This window comes from Ptiloglossa arizonensis, chromosome 8 (genome assembly GCF_051014685.1).
Source record: "Ptiloglossa arizonensis isolate GNS036 chromosome 8, iyPtiAriz1_principal, whole genome shotgun sequence".
Taxonomy (NCBI): Eukaryota; Metazoa; Arthropoda; class Insecta; order Hymenoptera; family Colletidae; genus Ptiloglossa; species Ptiloglossa arizonensis.
In genome coordinates, this window is record NC_135055.1 from 8,409,920 (window position 1) to 8,430,431 (window position 20,512).

A 20,512-nucleotide genomic window follows, 5' to 3' on the forward strand; every position below is an offset into this window, starting at 1 on the left:
TATGAATTTGAAAACAGGAAAAATGGTTTATCTCATTAATTTTTTCATTCGTGCTTCTGTATCGAAAGTACTAAACTTATCACTTCACCGCATCGATTTCAAGATCCACATTATAAATACTTTTGGTTAAAATTCGAATGAATGGAAAAATTTGGAATTGGAACGAATTTGGAAAAATTCGAAAAACTATGAAAATTAAATGTAAATGAAATTTTGTATTAGATGAAATTTCACAATTAGATGTATAAAACAAAATTTGAGGAATTCAATGAAAGGTTTTTTTATTAAAAATATTGTTTATGTTACATAATTCACAAATTAAACAAGAGTAGAAGAATATTATTTTCATTAACTTTTTGCTGCTTTAGCAAATTGCACAACCATTGGCTTATCTTTTAATATGTATCCATTTGTTTGCTCAAGAGCTAACTGTGCTTGTTCTATATTTTGTAATGTAATGAATGCTTGACCCTTCATTCTACCCTCTTGCATAAGTCGTACATCATACCTAAGATTATAAATGTTTTTAAATAATTATATAAATAATTAAGTGAAATTTCATTATGTTTTAAAAGTTTGTTAAAAGTTCTTACTGAAATTCTGTTTTTAATTCAGGTATCATATATTTTCGATAAATGAAATGAAGATCTTTTCCTTCAATTTGTTTTGCAAGATTTTTTATGTACAAACGATTTGATGGTTTTCCAGGATGATAATTTTTAAAAACTGGAAGCAATCTTTGATCTGTAATATAAATAAAAATAGTTTTTTATTTTATATCAACATTTTAATCTTTTGACTCAGTATTTTACTTGTTGGTAATAATAATGTTCCTTTTTTCTAATTTATGATTTTAATAAATAGACAAATACTCTTCTTTAAAAGTTGGTTGAGTTTTGGATTGGTGTCTCTAATAGTTATTGAGAAACTAATTTTTTACTTTTTTATAAATGTGTCCATGGCAGTTGCAAAATAAATACTGGCTCAATGGGTCAAGAAGTATAACGATTAATAGAACTAAATATTAAAGAAAAAGAAATAATGCTTACCATTAGCGGAAATCTTATTGTCTGCTAATTGTTTGGATGTAATTACTTCCTGCTGAATATCTTTACTGCTTTCATATTCAACCATTTCAGGATTTTTAGGATGTGGAAACATTAAGCCAAAACCACCATCTACTGCATTTTCGGTAATAGTATTATCTTCTCTGTTTGAAGTATCTAATAATGCATCCACTGTTTTTAATTCAATTTTAAGATTCTTTGTTTCTGTGCGCTGTACTGGTTCAAACATATCTTCTGGTTTTACAATCTTTTGTGTAGAACTTGCAATTGCAATATGTTTAGCAGGGTTAATAAATTTAGGAATTTTTAAACGCTTTGTAGATTGTTGACGTTTTCTTTTTACAGGAATAATTTCCATATGTTGTGTTGTATTATGTTCTTCATCAGACTCTATTTCAGATTCTTCTTCTTCTGTCTCTTTATTGCAAGGATCTACTGTATTAAATATGCAGAGAAACTTATGAATAAAATTTATAAAGAAATAAAAATGGGAGAAACTATAATTTTATTACCTTCATTTTCTTTATCATCTAAACTTTCTTTTTCAAATATGTTCTTATATTTTTCTACATTATACATATCTTTAAGTAATGGAAATTCTGCTTCTAGTTCTTCAAATGGTGGTGGCAAATTCATTCTGTTCATTAAATGTAAAACCTATAGAAGCATATAATACTAATTAAAAGTTTATAACAATAAACTTCACGCTAATTAATTTACCTGTGTGTAAAAAGCTGGTTCTTTTAATAATTGTATAGCTATTCTTATTAATGTATTTCTTGTTGGTGGTAAATATTTATATTGTATATTTGGTGGAGGTGGTTGAGCAAAAACTTGATTCATAGTCCAACTATTTAATTTTTGTAAAAATGTATGAAAATTAGATTTACTAATTGGTTCTTTTTTATTTTCCTCATTAGTAAATCTGTCATTATGAACTTTATTTTCTGTATTTTCTATTGATATGAATTTTTTGGCAAATTCAACTGTCAAATATTGTCCTCTGATGTTTAATTGATGTAGGCGTAACAATGCTTCTATAGCTGCTGATTGAGATGAAAACTTTACATATGTTATACTATATTTCTTAGAAGGTCTTAGAGTACATGTTTTAACTGCTCCATATTTTTTAAATAATTCATTGCGCCGATCATCGGAAAGTTCTGGTGGTAAATGAAGAATTCTAAGAGTATCAGACATCTAAAATAAAATATGAAAATTTAACGTCCAAAAACTGCATTTTCAAATTGAATTTTAAGAATAACAAACCAAAATTGAAATGTAAATAATAATAAATATAACATAACCTATAAAAGTTAATAATTTATAATAAAAATAGGATATATTCTTCATTTCTCTTTGTGATTTTTTAATAATGTTATGTAAAAATAGAAAATTACGTGTGCCGTTTCAGATGACATTTCAACTTAATGTTAAATTAATAATAATTGAATTATCATTAGATAACATCGACAATCTTTACGATACACTGTAGATAATAAAAATGAAGTAGGAAACACTATGAATCATAATATCATCTTCAGCGCCATCTTCCGGTGGTGTGTAAATAAACTTTGAGACTCCCGCAGTATTTAATTTTGGTTATTTCATTTTCTCTTAGATACTTTTTTTTATTAATTTTAATTGAATTAAAGCTTTTATTTAAACTTAAACCGAATACGAAAATATATTAAAAACAGATTATCATTTATATGTAAAAATGCAGATTTTAATTAATATATCTTTTTTTAATAAAATTTCAAATCAAATGCAAAATAAAGTATAAGCATATTCCAAGGAAAATATTAATTTTGTTTAGTTTGAATTTTATAGTGTTACCTCTATCTAGAAAACTCTTTCATTCTATCTTATAATACACATACTCTTTGTTTTAATATATTTGTTACTAATGTATTACTACGCCGATGCTGTCATGGAAACAGTTTACACGGAACTACTTTCGGAAGTTCACTTGTCAATTTCATCCGTTGGATTTACCGGCAAGTTTAAAGATATAAGCATTGTATTTTATTTGCATTATTTCATTTACGTTTCTCCAAACGACAGAACTCGGAATTTTTCATTGAATTCAATAGTGTTAGGATAGAATAAGTGGTTCTTCTATTATTCGCTTCTTCTAAATTATTGATTGGCTTTCGTGGAACTGACCGCAAAGCGGAATAATCTGTTGCTCGTTGTGTTTGAAGATATTCCTATTTCTAAATGTAAGTATGACATGGCAATTGAATTTAAAGTTGCATAATAAAAATTTACGTATAATTCTTTATGTATATACTGTTCAAGGTAGAAATAGTTTTTTTCAAATTCACACTTTATTATAGTTACCGTTCAGCGTCAAATTATATTGTTGGTAATGGTATCAATAATCAATAATCGAAATTTATAATAAAAAAATAATTTTTAATACATTGTTGTATCTGTAGTCGCAATATTAGATATCTGCAAAAAAATAATGATTTTTAAAATGGATCATAAAAACAATTTCTTATATTATTTTACTTACCAATTTTCTCTATTGAACATTTATTTTATTTATACTTGAATGTTATGAATTTTGTCACTTTTGTAAATAGATAAATTTAAATATTATTGGTAAATTTTGTATTTTCATTGTGAATGTCAAATTTGTAACTATGCATTTATAATTGTAAATTCTAACAGTAAATTTATATTATAATATTTATCAGAATTATAGATCCAGAAAAGTTATATTTAAAGCGTAATCATGTTACATTTGTATGATATATAACATATTTAGGTTTAATCGAGACAGAGAACATAGTAGGAGCCGCCGTGGTGGTATTGGCAGAGGTAGCAATAGAGGAGGTGGTGACAATGTCCATGGAAATAATATTAATAGGTTTGGTGGACGTGGTAGAGGAACTAATAACAATCTTCGTGGTGGTATAAAAGGCAAACAGCCTGGAGGAACACTTAGGAAAGTTAACTGGGATATAAGATCTTTGGAACCCTTACGCAAAGATTTTTATATTGAACACCCTGCAGTTAGAAATAGGTGAACATTTTAAAAATTTTGTATTTTAATAAAAAGTAGAATTTCAATTTAGTGCTTTACATACATTAGGTCAAAAGAAGAAATATGCAAGTTTCGAGAAAATGCTGAAGTAACTGTAAAAGGTGACAATATACCTAATCCTATACAATATTTTGAAGAAGGCAACTTCCCAACTTATGTATTAGAAGAAATTCAGAAGCAGGGTTACTCTCAGCCTACAGCAATTCAAGCACAAGGATGGCCTATTGCACTCAGTGGCAGAGATTTAGTTGCCATTGCTCAAACTGGTTCTGGAAAAACACTTGGAGTGAGCCAGATTAAAAATAAATTCATTTTTAATTTGTAAAAATCTACAGATTTTTTTTATTAAAATTTCTAAAGAATACATAAAATAGTATTTCAATATACTCATGTGGTACAAATAAAAATATTATTTATGTTAAGGAATATATTTATTTCAGTATATTTTACCAGCAATTGTGCACATTATACACCAGCCACGTCTTAGTAGTGGTGATGGCCCAATTGCTTTAATCTTAGCTCCTACGAGAGAATTAGCTCAACAAATTCAGGAAGTAGCTAATTGTTTTGGAGAATCAGCATCAGTAAGAAATACTTGTATTTTTGGTGGAGCACCTAAAGGACCACAGGCACATGATTTAGAACGAGGCGTTGAAATATGTATTGCTACACCAGGTAGACTTATTGATTTTTTGGAAAGAGGGACAACAAATTTGCGCAGGTATTATTACAGTTTTTACATTAAACTTTTCTACATTCATGATATTGAATATACATTTTTCCAGATGCACATATTTAGTACTAGATGAAGCTGATAGAATGTTGGATATGGGTTTTGAGCCTCAAATAAAAAAAATAATTGAACAAATACGACCTGATAGACAGGTTTTAATGTGGTCAGCTACATGGCCTAAAGAGGTTCGAGCTTTAGCAGAAGATTTTTTAACTGATTATATGCATCTTAATATTGGTTCTCTAACTTTGTCTGCCAATCATAATATTATTCAAATTGTGGACGTTTGTCAAGAGTTCGAAAAAGATTTTAAATTATATAGATTACTTCAAGAAATTGGAAATGAAAAAGAAAATAAGACAATCATTTTTGTTGAAACAAAGCGAAAAGTAGATGATATTACAAGAAATATTAGACGAGATGGATGGCAAGCGTTAAGTATTCATGGTGATAAAAATCAACAAGAAAGAGATCATGTATTACAAGAATTTAAAAGTGGAAGGGCTCCTATTCTAGTTGCAACAGATGTGGCTGCTAGGGGTTTAGGTATGTATCATTTATTTATTTATAGTGTACAAAAAGTTGAATAAATCTGGGAATTGGCAACACTTATTGGATTGGCCAGTGATGCGTTATTAATAAGACCAGTGGACAGCTATGTTTGTAGCAATGTGTGATACATTGGATATTTTTTATAGTAGGGCTCTGAAAGTTTAAGTCCATTGATTAGACTAGATTTTCAGTTTGTTTTTCATATTTTATTATAGCATATGCTTTAAACAGGTTTCGTATTATTAATTAACTACAGTATACATTAATGAAATTCAATAATCAAATTTATACAAAGGGGTCTAAAGAAATGCACACAAGCTACCAGTAAGACTGTCTGCTTTTCTTTTTCAGAGGCACAGAGTACCCTAAGTGAACGCGGTGTACTGCCAGTATTGGGCAGACACAGTGAATATTTTCTTTTCTTTTTGCTTGTACTGTATTAATACTTATGTTGAGATTTTAATATTAAAATACTTTTTAAAAGACATGTTTTTAAATTTTTAATTTTTCTATAGTATTACATACATGTTAAAAGTCAATTTTAATACAAGATTAAAATGTTTAATATGAGATTTTAATTTTACAATTGCCTGATTACTTTTCAAAGATATTTATAATAAAGTAACTATATATTTTAATATTATTTAACCTGTATTTTAATATTGTGCCGTATATATATATATATATATATATAGATTTAATAACTATTGTTAGTTTAAATAAGAATTCTTAAGTGTTTTCCAGTGCCTCTAATTTTGAAAATTATTATCTGATTCTTAAAACGATTAATGCATTCAGGCTTAAACCCTAAAATGCTGCCTTTATCCCAAACCAGACACCACCGCTGTGTCTGTCTAATCTCTAGGCCATCAATACATTTCCATATGAAACCAACCGAATAGCCCTACTTTAAAAGTAAATGGGGCTGTTCTTGCTGATTTTGCAATGGAATTTCTAAATAAAAGGTGGGTGGTTTTCAAACCTGATTTACAGATCAACTTTATTTTTAAGTGAAAATCAGAGGATTCCGTTTATCCCAATAGAAATTATAAAAACTATTAAAAACTTTATACAACATAGTTATTTAACATATTCAAAATTTATCCTCAACCACCTTATGCTTTTAACATTAAACATTCTGCACAATTAGTTTCCCAAGTTTGAAGATCATTCTATGAGCTTGATGCAATCAACGAATGTGGTGATAATTGTTACAAATTATATCCAAATAACTGTAAATATTAGCAATACTTTTATTATTTCTAAATATTTTGTCATAGATGTGGATGATGTCAAATATGTGATAAATTTTGATTATCCATCATCATCGGAGGACTATATACACAGAATTGGTCGTACTGGAAGAAGGAGACAGACTGGAACTGCTTATGCATTTTTTACAAGCCATAATATGAAGCATGCAGGAGATTTAATAGAAGTATTAAAAGAAGCAGGACAAAATATAAATCCACGACTAACTGAAATGGCAGAATTAGCTAAATCAGGAAATTTTGGAAGTAGAAGTATGTTCTTATACTATTCTGTTTAATATTTAATAAAATTTTATTATATGTATATTTTTAATTTATAAGGTGGTAAACGATTTATGGGTAGTGATAGAAATAATGGTAGAAGAGGAAATGATAACAGGGGAAGAGGAGGTTCTTCAAGAGGAAGAGGTGGTGGTGGTCGTGGTGGAAATTCTTATCAATCTGCTTCAAGCAGCTATTCAGGTTCAGATTATAATAGCTATAATAATATGAAGCCAAGTAATTCAATTAATCAGAATACAGGGTATGGATACAGTACACAAAGATCATATGGACAAAGTAATTTAGCACAAAGTTATGGCGGAGGAGATAATTATGGAAATACTTATCAATACAGGGGGATAACATACTAATATTACATTTATAATGTCAGAAAAACAGATTTTTTATTAAACAGTGTCGATAGTAACGTATTTAGTTAAATTTGTGTTAAAAAGAAAATAGAATGATGCAGTTAAAAAATGCACAAAGCATGAACCCACATACCAAAGAAAAGATGTTATGTATTTCGTACATATGATAACAAAAAATATACTAGTGTAATTATAGTCAAAATAAGATTTATTAAATGTATATGTATTATTTAAAAAAAACTACAGTCAGAAATTCAGAATAGAATTGACGAAGTAGAAATTATTGGAAAACGTTTAAAATTAATTATCACACAGACATTTGTATAATATAATTTATTATTATTTTAATATTCTTAGTTATAATATAGTTGTTTTGTTGTGTGTGTAAAGTGAAACATGGTTTTTCAAAAAGAATTTGCACACATTACGTTAAATATAAAAAACTTGCAAAATGCAAAATGCAAAAATAAACATCTTCTTTCATGAATGTACAGGTATTTTAATTTAAGTTAAAATTTGTTACATCAATTTCAGTGATGTTTGTATTAATTACTACTATTACCGACGAATAAAATAAATTAATTTGTTTTATATTCAAGTTTGTTTGCTACATAAATATTTGATAAAAATAAATTTTATGAGCAATAAGAAAAATATTAAAAATTTGTAATTAAATGTATTTTGTTACATTTTTGTGTTGTAAATTATATCAATAAAATTGTCCTTCTCTTTTATGAAACCAATTAAAATATTCTTGTCCCAATTTACATAAAGTTATAAAAGATAGAAGGTATTGATAAACTGATCAAATTTTATTTTATGCTTTTCTAAGTTCAATATTTTATTTCCGTGATATACCCCTACTCTATACTATTATTTCCGGCATTTTACGCACTTGCTGAATTTCGTTGAACATTTGTAATTAACTTGTAAATGTTGATGTCTTAAAAAAGATAAATAATAGTTTTTAAATGCTATTAACTTAAATATAAATGATAGAAACAATAATACGTACGAAATGATAAAATATACAATAATGTAGAAGGAACTACTTCCTGACGCATCACGACGCCATGACATTTGTTTCACAAATTCTCTTTGGATCGTACGAGTATAGCATACTTTTTAGTGATTGTAATCATTAGTACGCTGATTTTGTTGAAAAACATCTTATATCTTGCAGCTGAAAGTAGAAAATACCTTCCTGAAAATGTAAGTCACATAAAATTTTCATTAATATTAAGTAAATTTTCCAATTTCCTAGAATATCTTACTGACATTTAATATGTTCGATTGACTGTACATTACTCCATATTGCTTTCATGTTAATATAATTCTTTACACTCATATTATATAAAGTATTTTTACAATTCATAATAATTAATTTAAGATGTATCGTATTTATTGTTAATATAAAAAATATCTATGTGAAATTTATAAATGTAAGTTTATTTTTCAATTATAATTTTATAAATTGATTACATATGTTTAATGTTTATTTTTAATACTTGATTTAATTGAAATATTTTGATTAATACTGAAGGTATCTGATTTTTGAATAATAAGTACTGAAAAATAATTATACTCTAAAATAAAACATTTTTTATTTTACGGTGAAATTTCATTTTTTATATGGCTATCAATTCATATATTAATAAATTTAGTTGTTAATTATAAGTAAATTTGTATTATAGGGCATACCGTGAGCGTGAACGTGGTGATAGGAGAGGTGGCGGAGCACGTGGGGGTGGCCGTTTTGGTGGCAGAGATGGAAGTGGTGGAGGTGGTAGATTTGGTAGCAGCTCAAATAGAGATGGTAGTAGTTTTGGAAACAATAGCTTTAAAAATCGACAACCAGGTGAACGTCTTCGTAAACCAAGATGGGATATGAGTACATTACAACCATTTAGAAAAGATTTCTATCAGCCTCATCCTAATGTTACAACTCGAAGTCCACATATAGTTGAGGCTTATCGTTCAGATAAAGAGATTACTGTGAAAGGCACAAATTTACCGGGACCAAATATATACTTTGAAGAAGGTGGATTCCCAGACTATGTTTTAAATGAAATTCGTAGACAAGGATTTGGGGAACCAACTGCAATTCAAGCACAAGGTTGGCCCATTGCCCTATCTGGACGTGATATGGTTGGGATTGCTCAAACTGGATCTGGAAAAACCTTGGCATATATTTTACCAGCAATTGTACATATAAATCATCAGCCTAGGTTGAATAGAAATGATGGGCCTATAGCTCTTATTCTAGCACCAACAAGAGAGCTTGCACAGCAAATTCAACAAGTTGCATCAGATTTTGGTGTCTCATCGCAAGTAAGAAATACTTGCATTTTTGGTGGAGCTCCAAAAGGTCCCCAGGCACGTGATCTTGAACGTGGTGTGGAAATATGTATAGCAACACCTGGTCGTCTAATTGATTTTCTAGAACGTGGAACAACAAATTTACGCAGATGTACATACTTAGTTCTAGATGAAGCTGATAGAATGCTTGATATGGGCTTCGAGCCACAAATTAGGAAAATTGTTGAACAAATTCGACCTGATCGACAAACTCTTATGTGGTCAGCAACATGGCCAAAGGAGGTTCGCAATCTCGCAGAAGAATTTTTAACAGATTATATACAAATTAATATTGGTTCACTGCAACTGGCAGCTAATCATAATATTCTCCAAATTGTTGATGTATGTGAAGAATATGAAAAGGAGGGTAAACTTATGAAACTTTTGGAAGAAATTTCAAATGAGCCAGAAAATAAGACTATTATTTTCGTTGAGACTAAGAGGAAAGTGGACGATATAACACGTGCCATTAACAGGTATGGATGGCAAGCAATTGGAATCCATGGAGATAAAAGTCAACAAGAAAGAGATTATGTACTGAATCGTAAGTATTAATTAGGTATCTATTTCTAAAAGTGAAGGATCAGAATTATCCAATTACAATTTTAATACACTATTGCAGGATAGTTAGATTACTTATCTTACTTAGTATGTGTACAATATTGAGCATATTACCTTGATAATTTTAAGATATAAGTAATTGAAGTTACATATGTAGCATGTATTGCAATATGTATTGTGAGTATTAATTTTTGTTACTGTTTTTTATTGAAATAGACATGATGCATATAATAGAAGTAGGAATTCAGAGGCTATCAAAATATAGTTATATATTCATTTAAAAGAATAAATGCTGTTGGCACTATGGACACACCCATTGGAACAAATTCCAAGTATATCATTTTTCTCTTGCAAACAAGGAATTATCTTTGATAAAAGTTTTCTTGAAGTCAGTGTTGAATATTGAATAAAAATGTGTTATTTTTTATTGAAACTTGGATTTTCATGAATTTTTCATTGTTATTGAATAAGTTTAGAGAGTAATTACTTAGTACTTCAACCTCATCTGAGATCTTGTGAGAAGACTGTAAGTTCCTGTTTATATTAAAATGTTTAATACTCTTGTTATGTTGTAAAATTAACTTCATCTTGGAAAAATGTTTTGTACATCTCTACTGATCCTACAATAGTAGATTAAAATTAAAGATGGACGATTTTGATTTGTCCAAATGTTGATGATTTGTTAAGAATGGTGCATATGTATTTGGTTCAATACTAGAGAATTTATTTCAGAATTCCGGAATAGCAGATCTGCCATTCTAGTAGCTACAGATGTTGCAGCACGAGGATTAGGTAAGAATCTGTTTACACATGAGTGGGTATGATGTAAGGGTCAGGCTGCGATGGTTATTTCACGTTTACGAGAGTTGTATTATAGTGATGTGGCAACGGATAACGGCATGTGCCAGACTGATTGACATTAGTCCTTTCTTGGTGTGAATGGAAATTATTGAAAAGAATATATAGGATGAATTACATAACTTGATTACCTTGATTATTTCCAGTGTTAGAAGACCAATACCAATCTCTTTTATTTTGGATAAGTTTGTTCAGAGGAACCTACAAGTTAATTGTAGTGTACTTTTTACAAGTCATCATTATTTTGGTAGTTCTTAAGATCACCTTTAGTTTTTTTTAATAGAATTTGATTTTAAAGTTTTTTTAAGTAAGTAAAAAAGTTTGAAGAAAAATAAAAGAAGTTTATTTTCTTATTACTTTCATACATGAATCTAATAATAATTATAATTTTTATGTAGAAGAAAAAATGTTTATAAACATTATACAAAAAGGCACACATCAAATATTAGCAGTGACTCAACTAATCATATAAGTATTTTTAAATACTTTTTCCAACTGTATCTTTAGTTATGATGGTGAAATAGATATTTTTTCTATTCTTCCTAAAATTGTTTTTCTGTCTGCTGAAGCACGAATGAAAGTAATTGTGGGATTTCACTAAAAAAAATTTGAAGATGATCTTGAAAGCTTACAAAAAACCAATTTACAAAAAATATATTATAATCAACTTGTAAATTCATCTGAACTAAATTGTTTAAAACAAAAAGAAATGAAATGGATTTAGTAACAGCAGAAATAATTAAGGTGAACATGTTATATAGTTCATTTTGTATAGAATTAATTAATACAATTAGCAATCCAAGTTCCTTATCTTATTTATGATACTATTTTAATTTATTTTCATTAGCTCATTACTTAGGGAATTTAATGACATATACAAAGCATATAAATAAATTAATGCTATTATTCTCATCTTTTCAGCACAACAATATTGAAAGGATGTTTCGTAATTTGTTCAGTTTTATCATAGTTTAGGTGGATTTTGACATACTTTTAGTTTTTTATAGTAGTATTACATAAATTTGTAAGATAATAATATCAATAATCTAAAAGATAATATGTTTTAATGAAGTTCTATTTATATAGAGGATAAATTGAATAGTAATTTATTGATTATACTAAATTATTAGATTTGTATTAATATTAAATGGAAAGTAAGTCAAAATATTTCAGCAGCAGAATTAGATTAGGTAAACAGGTAAGAGGATAGGAGGCTCATCTTTTTAAATTTTGCTCTGATTGAGAAAAGTCTTGTCAGTCTGGTATTAACGTGCTGTTCTATGTGTTTTCAGAGGCACATGCGACGGAGTTTTATCAATGATAAGAACTCTGGAGAGCTTGCTTTGGAATATATAATTGAATGGGGCGTGACTGCTGGTCTCTGTCCCCGCGCAACAAGCTAACCAACGCTGTGCCTCGGCCCACCGTGCCACTTGAAAAAACACACTCTCACTCTGTACCTGCGACGGTCCAAAGTATGGAAGTCATAGTGTTAGGGCATCTAGCATTCAAGGACTACAAAACAGGATAGATATTTTACCAGTTTCTTAGATTAGAAGGATAGGGAATGACATTACATTGTTTTGCAGTGGTTGTGAAATTACATTTCTAGGTAAATTACAAAAAAATTTGATCCATATGTATGTACTATCTGTCTAATAGTACTCAAGTATTTACAATAGTTTATGTAATTGTACATACAAATTTTATAAAAAAATTATTTGTAAACTCTCAATATTGCAAAACAAACATTAATGTTAGTTATGCAATGGAATGCACGTGGGGTTGATCGGAGAATGCACATGGTGCTCATCCAATGTTCCAACCTCACCAAAGCAATACGCAAGGACCAAATTTTGAAAGACCAGCACAGATCCATACTTTGGTGCGGGAGAGAAGGGTGTGAAGTTACTATGAGTAAATATACAGCTCGCTAACGCATAAAGCGAGAATTCCATGAGAACCATCTGAGCTCTGATTCCTCTACATTTCCAAAAATGTATTTACGTTTCCAGCTTTTGGCAACAACAGGTAAATAATATAAAAACTTGCTCTTTGTGGTCAACTTGTTTGCGTATTTCATATGAAAACAGTAGATGGAATAAGGAGTATAATACAAATTTTTAATATTAGATATAATATATTTTTAATTATTTAATTTGCCCTTTTCTTCAAATTGTAAATAAATAAATAGAATTGTGTTCTTTAATTCCATCTATGTTACACATGTTAGCATATCTACTAATGCTTTAATTAATTCGCTTCGTAAGTTAATTGAACCACAAAGACACAAGTAGTTTCCACTTTCGATGATTATAACTTTTAACATTGTACAGATGTCGAAGATGTTAAATTTGTGATAAATTTGGACTACCCGTCCAATTCGGAAGACTATGTACATCGTATCGGACGTACAGGACGTTCACAACGAACTGGAACTGCGTACGCATTTTTCACACCTGGTAACGCACACAAGGCTAGTGACTTGATTCAAGTTTTAGAGGAAGCAAAACAAGTTGTAAATCCTAAACTTTACGAGTTATCAAGAAATCCAGGCATTTATAAAAGTATGTTTTCATTTTTATCTAAGTTAATCAATTTAGTTTTTTGTTTAATATTATTATTTTTTGTTGCTACACGTGTTTTAGGAGGTCGTTATGGCGGACGTAGTGGAGGCAGTAGTGGACGTGGTTCCGGTGGCCGTGGCGGTGGTTCTCGAGGATCTCGCGGTGGTCGGGATGGAGGAGATAGAGGTGGCAGATTTGATCGCTCTAGTGGTGGTGGAGGAGATCGAGGAAATAAATGGAATGGAAATAACAGCAGTATGTATTCAAGTAAAAATTGTAACAATTTCATAAGTCGGCCAATATTTTTTCATTTTCCGGTACCATATCGTTAAATATATATATTTTTAACGATTTAGGTAGCATGGCAGGAGGTAGTTACAGTAGCAAACCATTTTCTCAAAACAATTATGGTGGAGCTTCTGGTGGTGGTTCCAGTGGTTATAGTCAAAACGGCGGTGGATACGGAGGAAGTGGAGGAGGAGGAAGTGGTGGTGGAAGTAATTATAGACAACAAAATGGTTATTAATTTTAAAATGATTAATTCCAAAAGAGAGTCTTATGTAATATGTATAGTTAAGGAACAGGAAGAGGAATGGTCCTATCTGAAAAGGAACATATTTTCCATACAGTGTGCTTCTTATTGTGATTGGACACAAAGTAAAATGCACACGGTATTATTACCGATTAAAACAAAGAAATAAAAGGTATTAGTAGGTTCAGATTATATCGAATCAAAGATACTTAGCATTCTCTTTTACAGTAAAAATAAATATAAGTGTAATACTAGGTAGAACATTCTTGATGACCTTTGACTTGCGATCATTGCAATTACGACCATTTATTTCTTCGTAATGCGGCTTAACATATGTTAATGCTCTATAAATGTTGATATGTATTGGAACAAGAGAGATGTTTATAAAATTCAATATTTATCGAATATTCATTTCTTGCATCGGATATCTTTATGAAGTAAGAAAGTTAAGAAAGTTGAACTTATGAAACAATAAGAGCCTGATTTGTAACGGTTCTCCGAAAATTAACTAGGTTGTAAGTGTACGGTCATTTATATTAAAACGTACAATGCATTGCACTGTATTAAATTTAAGAGCGCATGAAAATTCGGCGCGCATTGTAGTATTAGAAATTTAATAAAACAATATAAGTATAAAATCTAAACAATTTTATAGCAAATTTTATTCCATATTTTACTTTCTTTATGTGGAAAATAAGTACTATAATTATCAAATTTATAATTGGATTTCCAAATATACGGTTACAATAATATATTGCTGTAATTCGATAATGTGCACACTGTATAGTTATCCTATATGTAATTTTCATAAAGAAATAGTAAATTAGACATCTCACATGCACTAAAAAAAATGTTTTTATTGTACAATTATTGTAGGTGTTCTAATATTTCGACCATCAAAATAGTATGAGATCTTATTTAGTATAAATGGCATTTATCTGAAGTTATGCGGTCAGGGCAGTTTATTGATTCATTCCAATATAATATTCTTTACGTTTACATTTTTGCGGTATTATTAAAGTTGTTATGGCTGCCAATTATGTGTACCTGTCCGATTGTTTTTGCGATAGTAGAATTTTCATTGTAAAATCATTTATAATTTATTTCGGTATTTAATGTATAATGTATAAATTTATGTTCATATATTCATTATCTATGATATTGTGTGAATATAGTTTTTGATGTTAATCGAGGGAATTGAAGTTATTATCAAAGTTGTAGATCAGAATTATAAAGAAAAAGTATTTAATGTCTTACTGATAAAGAAAATTTTGTAGATCTGAAATTGTCCTAATACTTTTATATTGTACAATGTTGTCCAATAAATAATGAAGTATTCCATTATCATTGTACTATTATCATATTGTATTATTAAATTATTATTACATGATATTTAGCATACATTGGTTAAACTTTATTATTAATCACAACATTAAATTTATGAAATTAAATAATTATATATTATACAAATAAATTTATTTATAAAATGAATTAAAAAGTACTTAAAATTTCTAAGCGTGTTAATATACGATTTACTTTTACTTAGCTATAGAATTGTAAATTATTTTACATAGTGGGGATATACTTGATTAAAAGTCCCCCAAAAAGTGGGGATATACTTGATTAAAAGTATGTGATGCGCGAATCGAGGACGTGCGCAGTACGTTCTGAGACTTAGTAGGTATAGTGATTTCTTGGTTATCCGCAACTATTTGTTGAACGGAAAAGTTATTTTTTTGTGTCTTAAAATACTTCTATTTCCTTCATTATGACAGAAACTCGCAAGGAAGTACGAGTGTGGTGTGACGGATGGTGAGTTTCTATTCAATTAATACCATTATTCATTTGTTTTGAATTTCACATGCTGTTTAATTTTCGAGATTGATGAATATGTGATTTTTTGGTAATAGAGTGTCGATGTATGATATACTTGTGTATATACATAAATCAATGTATGACACTATTGTAACAATAACTTTTAGTAGTGCATATCTATACAATTATGTTTAATTATTTTCGCGGTACTTTCTTATATCTTTCTAATTCTATAAACATTATATGTTTGAGAAATATTTATTGAATTTTTGCTATTATAAGCTATTAATGAAAACCAATTTTATTCTTACGCAAATTTCTTCAAACTCTTTGTTCTGTTTATTTTAGCCACACAAATATATGTTTCTATAAATTTTAGAAATAATTACTTTTCTGACATAGTTACGACATGGTACATTTCGGTCACGCAAATTCTTTGCGTCAAGCGAAGGCATTAGGTGATTATTTAGTTGTAGGTGTACATACAGATGAAGAAATTACCAAACATAAAGGACCACCAGTATTTATGGAAGAAGAAAGGTATGTTTTGGTTGTAGAGCAAAAATTGAATTTTAAATTTTGATACAGCTTATAAAATATTCATAATATTATTGGAAGTATACACTCAGTGTGATTAAATATAAGTGTTATAATTAATTATATTTTTAAATGTTACTTTAGAAAAGGTAAAGGGTATTATTAAAATAATTTATACAATTACTACCTGTTTTGTAATATAATATTTTTTGATTAGGTACAAAATGGTTCGTGGTATAAAATGGGTAGATGAGGTGGTAGAGGGTGCACCTTACGTTACAACATTAGAAACGTTAGACAAATATAACTGTGATTTTTGTGTTCATGGTGATGATATCACTATAACAGCAGATGGTGTAGATACATACCATTTAGTCAAAGCAACAGGTCGTTATAGGTATATTTCAAGTAATAAATAAGTATAGAAACAACTTAATGATTATGGTATAAATCAGTTACATCAGACTATATACAAATGTGATTATTATAGGGAGGTTCAAAGAACAGCTGGTGTGTCTACAACTGATTTAGTAGGGCGTATGCTTTTAATGACACGACAACATTTTAAACAAGGAGATAGTGAATATACTGTTGATAGGGAACCTAGTAAAAGTATGGGTCAAGATCAGTCAGCCCGAAGTCCATGGACAGGCTGTTCTCAATTTTTACCTACTGCACAAAAAATTATTCAGTTTAGTGATGGAAAAAATCCACAACCTGGAGATAAAATTGTTTATGTAGCTGGGGCATTTGATCTTTTTCATGTTGGTCATTTAGATTTTCTAGAGGTTGCAAAGAAAGAAGGTGATTATCTCATAGTTGGACTACATACAGATCCAGTAGTTAATCGGTATAAATGTGGTAATCATCCAATTATGAATCTTCATGAAAGAGTGCTTAGTGTATTAGCTTGCAAGGTAAGAAATAAAATATTACTTTGAGAATATAATTAGTACGAGCAGAGTTCATTTGAAATATACTATTTGGTTTGTATGCAGTATGTTAATGAGGTAGTAATTGGAGCACCATATGAAGTTACACGAGATCTTATGGAACATTTTGATGTTTCTGTTGTTTGTCATGGTCAGACTCCTATAATGCCTTGTGAAGATGGTTCAGATCCATATGCTGAACCTAAAAGACAAAATAAATTTAAATTACTTGATAGTGGTAATGATATGACAACAGATAAAATTGTTGAGCGTATCATTCTTCACAGGTATGTTAGTAAAATGTTTTATATACATGCATGATCAAAAATTTTTTATCTACAATTATGAAGCTATTACTTTATGTTCAAAATTAAATTTACATCTAGCATACACAAATTTAATGTTCATATATTGTTTCTTCAAAATACAATTTTAATGTTCAATAAAAATTTACCAATTTTTAACTTAATACATGAAAAAAATGATTTATGTTACAAAAAATATAAGAATTAATTTTATATGTATTCATTCTGTAGTTAGATATAATTATTGCTTTAACTTATTATTTGATATGCAATACATTTATCACTACAAGAAATGAATATAATACTGTATGTACTAAAGTAATAATACTGTGTAACTTTAGTGTATACTTAGAATCATGATTTTATTAAATTAAAAATTTGTTAATTCTTTGTAATTCTTTGCCATTTGTTGAGTTATATAATAACTAAAAATTACGATTATTACATAATTTCGTAAAAAATATACTGTATGCAGCATTTTATCTTCCTAGGTCAAAACAACTACATATGATAATTAAGCACTTGATGAACCATTGACCTGTTGAATCTTGCCATCTTACATTTTGTAGTTCCTCATTCAGCTTACAGTAAACACCTTTTTTCTTACTTTGTTTAACATTTTTTGTTATCATTCATCTACTCATGCTTTTGTAATGGGATATGCAATTTTATGTTAATAAAAACTTCATGGACTGACTTTACATTCTAATTTATCTTTGGCTTATATAAGTATGTTTTTTATATTCTGTGAGAAGCATATAATTTACTTAGGTTTATTATAATAATAAAAATTAAGGATGACATTTGCATATCCCATTTTTTTAAAACAGACTTGTCATGTTTTGATACAGCGTTTAATTACAGGCTGGAATTCAAAAATAGAAATTTAAGGAAGGAGAAAAAAGAATTAGAAGCTTATGAAATATTTTTGAAGTCTCAGAAAAAAGAAACAACTGAATAGTTTCCTCTAAGTATTCAATGTGAAATATTCAAAGTTTATGAAAGATATTTGTAAATACGATATCACATTGATAGTTCACTTATTTTATTCCATTTGAAAATATATATGGCTTAAATATTTATAATTATATTAGATACTTAGGTATTAATACGTGAGAATGTTATTTTTTATTTTCTGTGACATAACAAGGACAGAAATATAATGATGAAGATACATAATTAATTGAATATATCTGTAAATTATAACATTTTAAATTAAAAAGGCTTAGAAAAAAGTATTTTATGTTATTATGTATATATAAACAAGTCAATGTATACGTGGTGTCTAATTTTAATATATAAATGTAAATTACTTGTAAATTACCCACTGTATAAGAAATGGTTTTGACAGAAATTGAATGGTTTCGAGGGGAACAATGTTTCTGTACCTAATCGCATAGAGGTTATATGAAGATGACATACATGTTTTCTTAAATGGAATTATATAGTTTTTAATGCACTAATTGATGCAGTTCATTATTTTTTATAAAAAGGTATTAATTACCTTAGTTATGTCAACAAATTATTTAGAAGATACTTTAATTTCAATATTACAAAGTGGTATTAGAATTGATAATGGAAAAACTCTTCAAAGTCAATATTACCTTAGGTCATTTCGGAGCAGTAGGAATTCGTACTATCACTTTGTAATATTGTGATTAAATTATCTTTCAAAGATATTTTAATTTCAATATTTCAAGTGGTACTAGAATTGATACTGAGAAAAACTTATCAAAGTTAATATTGTCTTATACTATTTCAGAGTAATAGAAACCTGTACTACTACCATTTTGTAATATTAAGCTTAGATTACCTTCTGAAGTAATGATTTTACGATATAAACAGATTAATATTTTTTTGTAGGAAATAATGAGCTATATGTATTGGTGTACTAAAACTTATACGATTCCATTAGAGGAAATTATATTACTTTTGTATGACTTCTATGCATCCATGCATGAAAAAACGAATTACAATAAATAATGTTTCCCTTAGAACTATGTAATTTTCGTGCAAATAATTTTTTAAGTAATTCGCAATTATGGATTGAAACCAGACACCCTATAGATATATATATATATATATAAAAAATATTAACATACTGGTGAAAAAGTGTGAGCACATTTTTTTAATTTTTAAATAACTAACATTACATATAGGTAATTATATAAAAACAGGAAAAGGTGACTTAAACACTAGAATGCTTTTTCATCATACATAACTTGCATTTTCACAAGATTGGGTATTATTTATGTATTTTATAAATTTATATTGTTTACACCGGTTTTATTAGCATGTAAAACAATTAAAAATTTTTGACGAGTCATTGATTTTTCCTTTATTTTGTTATAAAATTTATTTTCATAAACTTACGATTTAATTACTAAATTTAAAAAAATGGTTAAACCCAAAGATAGTATATTTTTTACTTGTTAGGAGTTTCATTAAATATGATTTGTAATTTTGTTTCTTATATGTAAGTAACTAAAGGGCAAGAATAAAATGTAAATAAGTACAGTGGGTGATCAAATTATTATGAACACTTCAAAATTTCTATATTTGAAGTTTGAAATAATAGTTTTAAAATAATACCTCTATTTTAAAAAAAATGTATCGTTATATTCTTAGCAACATCTTCCAACTATTTTAAAGCTTTTACATGTAAGAATATATATACTACATGTACATACATATATCAATATTTGATTACGTCATTTGCATCCATTATTTGCTG

General features: G+C 28.4%; 4 protein-coding genes across 13 annotated transcripts; 3 read left to right on the forward strand and 1 right to left on the reverse strand.

Moving 5' to 3' along the window:
• Positions 1 to 264: 264 nt before the first annotated feature.
• Positions 265 to 2,594, reverse strand: LOC143150733 (RNA-binding region-containing protein 3). 3 transcript variants are annotated; one of them, XM_076319193.1, is made up of 6 exons: positions 2,468 to 2,594; positions 1,788 to 2,267; positions 1,580 to 1,724; positions 1,050 to 1,499; positions 594 to 744; positions 265 to 508 (listed from the first exon to the last, which is right to left on the reverse strand). In XM_076319193.1, exons 1-6 carry the CDS (start codon positions 2,486 to 2,488, stop codon positions 349 to 351), a joined length of 1,407 nt encoding a protein of 468 aa, XP_076175308.1. In that variant the 5' UTR covers positions 2,489 to 2,594; the 3' UTR covers positions 265 to 348. The 3 variants fall into 3 exon arrangements, with proteins under 3 accessions (XP_076175308.1, XP_076175307.1, XP_076175309.1); XM_076319192.1 differs by having other exon boundaries at positions 1,050 to 1,502; XM_076319194.1 differs by having other exon boundaries at positions 1,050 to 1,502; positions 2,375 to 2,506.
• A 273-nt stretch (positions 2,595 to 2,867) lies between these two features.
• On the forward strand, positions 2,868 to 7,741 carry LOC143150732 (uncharacterized). Its single transcript, XM_076319191.1, has 7 exons — positions 2,868 to 3,292; positions 3,847 to 4,104; positions 4,174 to 4,411; positions 4,566 to 4,846; positions 4,911 to 5,404; positions 6,691 to 6,933; positions 7,003 to 7,741. Coding segments are annotated over exons 1-7 (1,827 nt in total). The 5' UTR covers positions 2,868 to 3,290; the 3' UTR covers positions 7,314 to 7,741.
• A 615-nt stretch (positions 7,742 to 8,356) lies between these two features.
• Positions 8,357 to 14,319, forward strand: LOC143150175 (putative ATP-dependent RNA helicase DDX5). 3 transcript variants are annotated; one of them, XM_076318242.1, is made up of 6 exons: positions 8,374 to 8,525; positions 9,008 to 10,215; positions 10,965 to 11,024; positions 13,427 to 13,657; positions 13,739 to 13,912; positions 14,014 to 14,319. In XM_076318242.1, coding segments are annotated over exons 1-6 (1,845 nt in total). In that variant the 5' UTR covers positions 8,374 to 8,523; the 3' UTR covers positions 14,184 to 14,319. The 3 variants fall into 3 exon arrangements, 2 of the variants coding, with proteins under 2 accessions (XP_076174358.1, XP_076174357.1); XR_012992972.1 differs by lacking the exons at positions 13,427 to 13,657; positions 13,739 to 13,912; positions 14,014 to 14,319 and adding exons at positions 12,383 to 12,702; positions 12,852 to 13,078 and having other exon boundaries at positions 8,357 to 8,525; XM_076318243.1 differs by lacking the exons at positions 13,427 to 13,657; positions 13,739 to 13,912; positions 14,014 to 14,319 and adding an exon at positions 12,383 to 13,078 and having other exon boundaries at positions 8,357 to 8,525.
• Positions 14,320 to 15,850: 1,531 nt separating this feature from the next.
• On the forward strand, positions 15,851 to 19,900 carry Pect (phosphoethanolamine cytidylyltransferase). Of its 6 annotated transcripts, XR_012992904.1 has the most exons (7): positions 15,851 to 16,001; positions 16,407 to 16,544; positions 16,759 to 16,938; positions 17,032 to 17,458; positions 17,540 to 17,760; positions 18,270 to 18,365; positions 18,643 to 19,900. XR_012992904.1 is itself a non-coding variant. In XM_076317730.1 (6 exons), exons 1-6 carry the CDS (start codon positions 15,958 to 15,960, stop codon positions 18,737 to 18,739), a joined length of 1,107 nt encoding a protein of 368 aa, XP_076173845.1. In that variant the 5' UTR covers positions 15,851 to 15,957; the 3' UTR covers positions 18,740 to 19,896. The 6 variants fall into 6 exon arrangements, 5 of the variants coding, with proteins under 5 accessions (XP_076173845.1, XP_076173848.1, XP_076173847.1 ...); XM_076317730.1 differs by lacking the exon at positions 18,270 to 18,365 and having other exon boundaries at positions 18,643 to 19,896; XM_076317733.1 differs by lacking the exon at positions 18,270 to 18,365 and having other exon boundaries at positions 18,630 to 18,731.
• Positions 19,901 to 20,512: the final 612 nt, after the last annotated feature.

What these genes read in the sequence shown, in the direction of transcription:
- LOC143150733 (XM_076319192.1), bottom strand. Translation starts at nt 2,488, where the DNA reads ATGTCATCTGAAACGGCACAC. An exon ending in AACCAGCTTTTTACACACAG is followed by an intron (nt 1,725 to 1,787) that starts GTAAATTAATTA and finishes ATGCTTCTATAG; the next exon opens with GTTTTACATTTAATGAACAG. An exon ending in CAATAAGATTTCCGCTAATG is followed by an intron (nt 745 to 1,049) that starts GTAAGCATTATT and finishes TTTATATTACAG; the next exon opens with ATCAAAGATTGCTTCCAGTT.
- LOC143150732 (XM_076319191.1), top strand. An exon ending in CACCCTGCAGTTAGAAATAG is followed by an intron (nt 4,105 to 4,173) that starts GTGAACATTTTA and finishes TACATACATTAG; the next exon opens with GTCAAAAGAAGAAATATGCA. An exon ending in AGGAAATTTTGGAAGTAGAA is followed by an intron (nt 6,934 to 7,002) that starts GTATGTTCTTAT and finishes TTAATTTATAAG; the next exon opens with GTGGTAAACGATTTATGGGT.
- LOC143150175 (XM_076318242.1), top strand. An exon ending in TGTTGCAGCACGAGGATTAG is followed by an intron (nt 11,025 to 13,426) that starts GTAAGAATCTGT and finishes AACATTGTACAG; the next exon opens with ATGTCGAAGATGTTAAATTT. An exon ending in AAATCCAGGCATTTATAAAA is followed by an intron (nt 13,658 to 13,738) that starts GTATGTTTTCAT and finishes CACGTGTTTTAG; the next exon opens with GAGGTCGTTATGGCGGACGT.
- Pect (XM_076317730.1), top strand. Translation starts at nt 15,958, where the DNA reads ATGACAGAAACTCGCAAGGAAGTACGAGTGTGGTGTGACGGATG. An exon ending in CGAGTGTGGTGTGACGGATG is followed by an intron (nt 16,002 to 16,406) that starts GTGAGTTTCTAT and finishes TTTCTGACATAG; the next exon opens with TTACGACATGGTACATTTCG. An exon ending in GAGCGTATCATTCTTCACAG is followed by an intron (nt 17,761 to 18,642) that starts GTATGTTAGTAA and finishes GTTTAATTACAG; the next exon opens with GCTGGAATTCAAAAATAGAA.